Source organism: Myotis davidii, unplaced genomic scaffold, assembly GCF_000327345.1.
Source record: "Myotis davidii unplaced genomic scaffold, ASM32734v1 scaffold898, whole genome shotgun sequence".
In the NCBI taxonomy this organism is placed as follows: Eukaryota; Metazoa; Chordata; class Mammalia; order Chiroptera; family Vespertilionidae; genus Myotis; species Myotis davidii.
Window position 1 is genome coordinate 217,624 of NW_006289504.1, and position 4,956 is coordinate 222,579.

At 53.3% G+C, this 4,956-nt stretch overlaps 1 protein-coding gene across 1 annotated transcript in view; it reads left to right on the top strand.

The window, feature by feature from the left end:
* Nucleotides 1-4,590, top strand: part of FSD2 (fibronectin type III and SPRY domain containing 2) — a 49,092-nt gene extending 44,502 nt beyond the window's left edge. Inside the window, exons 9-13 of the mRNA XM_015562787.1 lie at nucleotides 220-413; nucleotides 2,325-2,483; nucleotides 2,792-2,924; nucleotides 3,372-3,548; nucleotides 4,090-4,590. Coding sequence (XP_015418273.1) covers nucleotides 220-413; nucleotides 2,325-2,483; nucleotides 2,792-2,924; nucleotides 3,372-3,548; nucleotides 4,090-4,342 — 916 coding nt within the window. The 3' untranslated portion in view covers nucleotides 4,343-4,590. The remainder of the gene's footprint in view (nucleotides 1-219; nucleotides 414-2,324; nucleotides 2,484-2,791; nucleotides 2,925-3,371; nucleotides 3,549-4,089) is intronic.
* The last annotated feature ends 366 nt before the right edge of the window (nucleotides 4,591-4,956 follow it).

Sequence of the window (4,956 nt, forward strand, 5' to 3'; positions counted from 1 at the left end):
TGGCAGACCCTGTGCTGCTGAGACTTCACGGGAAAATACACACAGAACGCGCGGCAAGCCAGGCGGGGAGGGGCTCAGAGCCCCCGCGGCCTCACCTTACAGGGGGGAGACTGAGGCCTGAGTCACACAGCAGCTTTTGCCTGAGCAAGAACTCCAGGTTCCCCCACGAGAGACCTGGTGCGTGGGCTCGCGGTCATGCGGCTCTGCTCCCTTGCCCAGGTCTGTTGTGGGCATCCCCACCTGCGAGTCCCTGGTGCAGCTGCAGCCCCGGCAGAGCTACACAATCTACGTGCGTGCCCTCAATGTGGGGGGCCCCAGCGCAAGAACCAGCCTCAGATTCATGCCAGGGTTGTGCAACCTGACCTTAATGAAGATGGTGGTTCAAAGAGCTGGAGAAGGACCCCATCTTCATGGTGACTGAGCCAAACCGGCTTCGGCCACACAGTGGTTTTTGCCTGAGCAAGAACTCCAGGTTCCCCCACGCCCCTCAGGTGGGCTGGAGCCTGTCACACTGGACCCGGGTGGCACAGACACCTCCTGTCTCTCAGCCTGAACACCACCCAGGGGCGGGTCTGTAAGAAATTCCAGGAGGAGCCCTTTGCTGCGGTGCATCTCCCCACCCTCAGGCCCACTTAAACCTGGCCATCCGCCTCCTCCCAGGCCCTCTCTGGCCCGGGTGGGTGCCCACATGCCCAAGTCCAGCCCCTCCCCCTTCTCACTTGCCATCATCATGTCGTCGAATTGTCACATCTCGTGGCCAAGTCTTGAGTCAGCGGGACAGCCAGCACTGGGAACATTCTGGGCACGGCCGTCCCTCACTGCTGTGGCTCTGGGTGCCGAGCTGGGCACCCCTCCCGCCCCTCCCCGAGCAGGTCCAGCTCAGGCGGTTGGTCATGTGCCTGTGAGAAGCAGAAGCAGGGAGCCGGGGCTCAGGAGACAATGTTCCCTCCACCGGGATCTGTCACTGAGGGACACTGTGTCGTTTTGTCCTCTTCAGTGCCAGGAGGAGAGGTCTGCGATTAGTCCCCACTTACAGTCCTCCCATAGCTGGGAAGACAAGTTAAGTGGCCGCCTGAGGTGAGAGGTGTCATGCCAGCTCAGGGCCCCGTGTTCTCATTTCTGTTGTGCTGGGCCTCCTTGGCTTGGTGTGCCCCTTGGATTTCCTGCTCCGAGTTCCTGTTTTGAAATGTCAAACTCTGGCCATTGCAGTAAAAGGGAGCAGAGTGAAGGGTACAGCCAGCTCTGATCATCAAGTTGTCTCTGAATTAATGTGTTCAAATAATTTTTTAAGAATATGTTTGTGGCCGAAACCGGTTTGGCTCAGTGGGTAGAGCGTCGGCCTGCGGACTTTTGAAGGGTCCCGGGTTCGATTCCGGTCAAGGGCATGTGCCTGGGTTGCGGGCACATCCCCAGTGGGAGATGTGCAGGAGGCGGCTGATCGATGTTTCTCTCATTATCGATGTTTCTAACTCTCTATCTCTCTCCGTTCCTCTCTGTGAAAAATCAATAAAATATATTAAAAAAAAAAAAAAGAATATGTTTGTGAAAAACTCAAAAGAACATGAGTCAGCAAAAACCACGGGTGCTTGTTGGAGGCTAGGGAGCAGGCTGTGAGGCCACGTGCGTGTCAGCTGCTGGGAGGGCGTCTGCCTGCATCTCGCCGGTCAGCTCAGATGGCAGGTGACGTTCCCAGCGGCATCAAATTGTGGAAGTAACTGTGGACAGCTTCATGGCGATGCTTGAACTGGGGTTTGAGATGATGAGAGGTGATAGGATGAGAAGTTAAGGACAGAATTCGGCTGAGACGGTAATGAACAATGAGCTGGGCTGGCTCGGGGAGGGGTGGGAAGAGCCGCACGGCCAGTGCCCCGTGCAGAGCTCGGCACCCAGAGCCACAGTAGCGCAGGCACGGCAGATGGACAGGATGTCCCTAAGTAACGGATGTGTTTACTAAATAATTTTTTAAAATATATTTTATTGATTTTTTACAGAGAGGAAGGGAGAGGGACAGAGTGTTAGAAACATCGATGAGAGAGAAACATCGATCCGCTGCCTCCTGCACACCCCCTACTGGGTATGTGCCTGCAACCAAGGTACATGCCCTTGACCGGAATCAAACCTGGGACCCTTGAGTCCGCAGGCCGATGCTCTATCCACTGAGCCACACCGGTCAGGGCTAAGTAATTTTTTATGAAACCTATTCTGTACCCCTCCTTGATGAGCTTCGTTTTCACTCTGACTTGGGGGTGGCTCTACGGAACCCCACTGTTGTATTTGGAAGTTGGGTATTGAATTTTGCTGACCTTTGTCCAACTGATCATTAAAAATGCCCCCCGAGTCCTGTCTCCCTGTGGGCGAGAGATGCCCGTCCACACCCAGCATCCTCCGGAATCCGAGGGGCTCGGGGGTCAACCTTGAGGACCAGCATCTGCCAGCTGATTTCTTAACCGCCTTTGCCTCAGTTTTCATATCTACAGATGGAAGTCATAACACCTGTTTCCAAGGGTAACTGTGGGGATTGAATGGGAGAAGACGTGCAAAGTGCTTAGCTGAGTCCCCGCCCAATACCTGGGCACTGCCGTACCCACTATGAGACTGGCGCACGACCCACTGTGTGCTCACAGGCACCTCTGCCATCCCCACCAGCACAAGGGTTATCACGTGAGGTCCAGGCGGAGGGAACACTCCGGAAGCTAAGTGGGCGATGTGCAGGCTCCCTGGGCCCATGTGGCGCGATGCGGAGAAAGGGGTGCCTGGCTGCTGATACCCACCTGGGTTTGCTCCCCTACAGGCAGCTACTTCCGCCTGAACGAGCAGACCTGCCATCCCTGGCTGACCATTTCTGAAGACGGGCTGACAGCTGTCCGGAGCGAGAGGAAGACCCCCACAAGGGAGCCGCCCCCCAGCAGCACCCGCTTTACGAGGTAGGTCCCGTTTCCACCGCTCACTAGAGCGTTCTGTGCACCTCCCTAATATACGCTGTTATTCAGTAAAATCGGATTAAGACAGATGCAGCTTTGAAGGGGGAAAGAAATCCCAGAAATAGGGGTTAGGGGCCTGGTGGCGAGGAGAGGCTGGTGGGGGCAGAAGGGACCTGTCGTGGCCTCTGAGGTCCTGCCCTGGGCTGCGGGCCCTGGAGGAGGCAGCCCACCAAGCCCTGGCACGAGGGTCATGCTGCCAGGCTGTGGGAGGAAGAAACCACTTCTAGCATCAGTCAGGCGAGCCTGGAGAGCTCAGGGTGTACAGGTGAGGTGCTCACACAGCCTCCACTCGTATAGACCACCTGATGGCTGACCCAGCAGTCAGTGCCACTCACCTGCACAACCAGGCCTGGTCACCTCCATCACATGTATTTCCACTTTCTAAACCAGGTGCGTCGCGGTCATGGGAAACCTGATTCCGGTCCGAGGGCGCCACTACTGGGAGGTGGAGGTGGACGAGCGGTCGGACTACACGGTGGGTGTGGCCTTTGAAGACGTCCCTAAGCAGGAAGACCTGGGCGCTAACTGCCTGTCCTGGTGCATGAGGCACACGTGGGCATCACCAAGGTAAAGCATTCTGGGTACCCGAGACCAGCATTTTCTTTTGAACGAATAGAGGGAGAGGTTTTCCCACACGGAGTAAGGCCTACAGTGCATGTTATAAAACAGCCTTAGACATTTCAGGGCTCGCTGCCAGCCCTCTGACACATCTGGATTGTATTCTCAGTGTTCCTCCAGTCGCATAGACCAGCATGTTGGCACACAGAGCTCTTCAAACGTCTGCGGGTGGCAGGGCTAGGGGATCCCTGTGATTGGTCTTGGTTTCAGCCGGTTTCAAAGCACATAGGATACGGCTGGAGCCGTGTCACACTGACCAGGGCCAGGCCCCTACGTTTCTTAGGTTAAGAGGTGGCTCAAAAACAAAGTTTAAAATGTATGTTACTTAGAACTAATTTTAGAAAAGAATAGTTGTAGAAATGGCTTGTTACCTTGGTAGTCCTTAATAAAAAAATAAAACATAATCATAGGAGTATTTAAATAAAGCTGTATAAAATGTTCTGAAAACAGCCCATCTACAGCATTTCTGAAAAGTTGTTATGTATTTTAGACATAAGTATGAATTTCTGCACAACAAGATGACTCCAGATATAAGAATCACAGTTGCCCCAAAGAAGATTTGGCATTCTTTAGACTATGAAAACTCAAGATTATCATTTTTCAACGTGGACATTTCTCAGCATCTATACACATTTAGTTGTCAGCTTCACCAGTTTGTGCATCCCTGTTTTTCTTTGGAAAAGCCTGGGTGTCTGAAGATACACAACGGCATTTCAGTGCCAAAGCACGTCACTTTCTACTAGGCCATGCTGGTGCCCTGCTCGGTCTTCTGTAGCCACCCTCCCTCAGCCACTCCTGCCTCAGTGTTCAAGCACCATGCACCCAGCACAGTTTGGACTCGTGCTGTTACCTGGCAGCCTGGTGTGCTGGCACGCGCTTCCCTGACGTGGGTTTTGTCCTGTGACCTGTGTGATGCTGTTAGTCATGACCAGGCCTGGCTGTAAAGTGAGGGCTCAGACTAAATAAACTCAGCAGTTCTTTAGCTTGTCAACTTGTGTTGGTCTGTGTTCATGCAAAGTATCTGAGTCTCTAAGGCCTACAGAGCTTGGGGGTTGGGGGAGAGATGCAGGAGTGTCAGTGATTACAGCATCCCCAGCTCACGCGTGACATTTCATTAGCCAAGAACAGACCTGAGAAGGCAGGTGTCCACAGAGAACTGGAAGCCGTGTGTCCTCTCCTGTTTTCCCAGTAGTTAGCAGCACTGTGATGCGGTTTCTCCAAACTACACTCTTTATTTCTTAGTTTTTTAATATATTTTTTTAGTGATTTCAGAAAGGAAGAGGGAGAGAGAGAAAGAAATTATTAGTTTCAGGTGTGCACTACAGTGATTAGACATTCTGACTGAGCCAAAATGTCC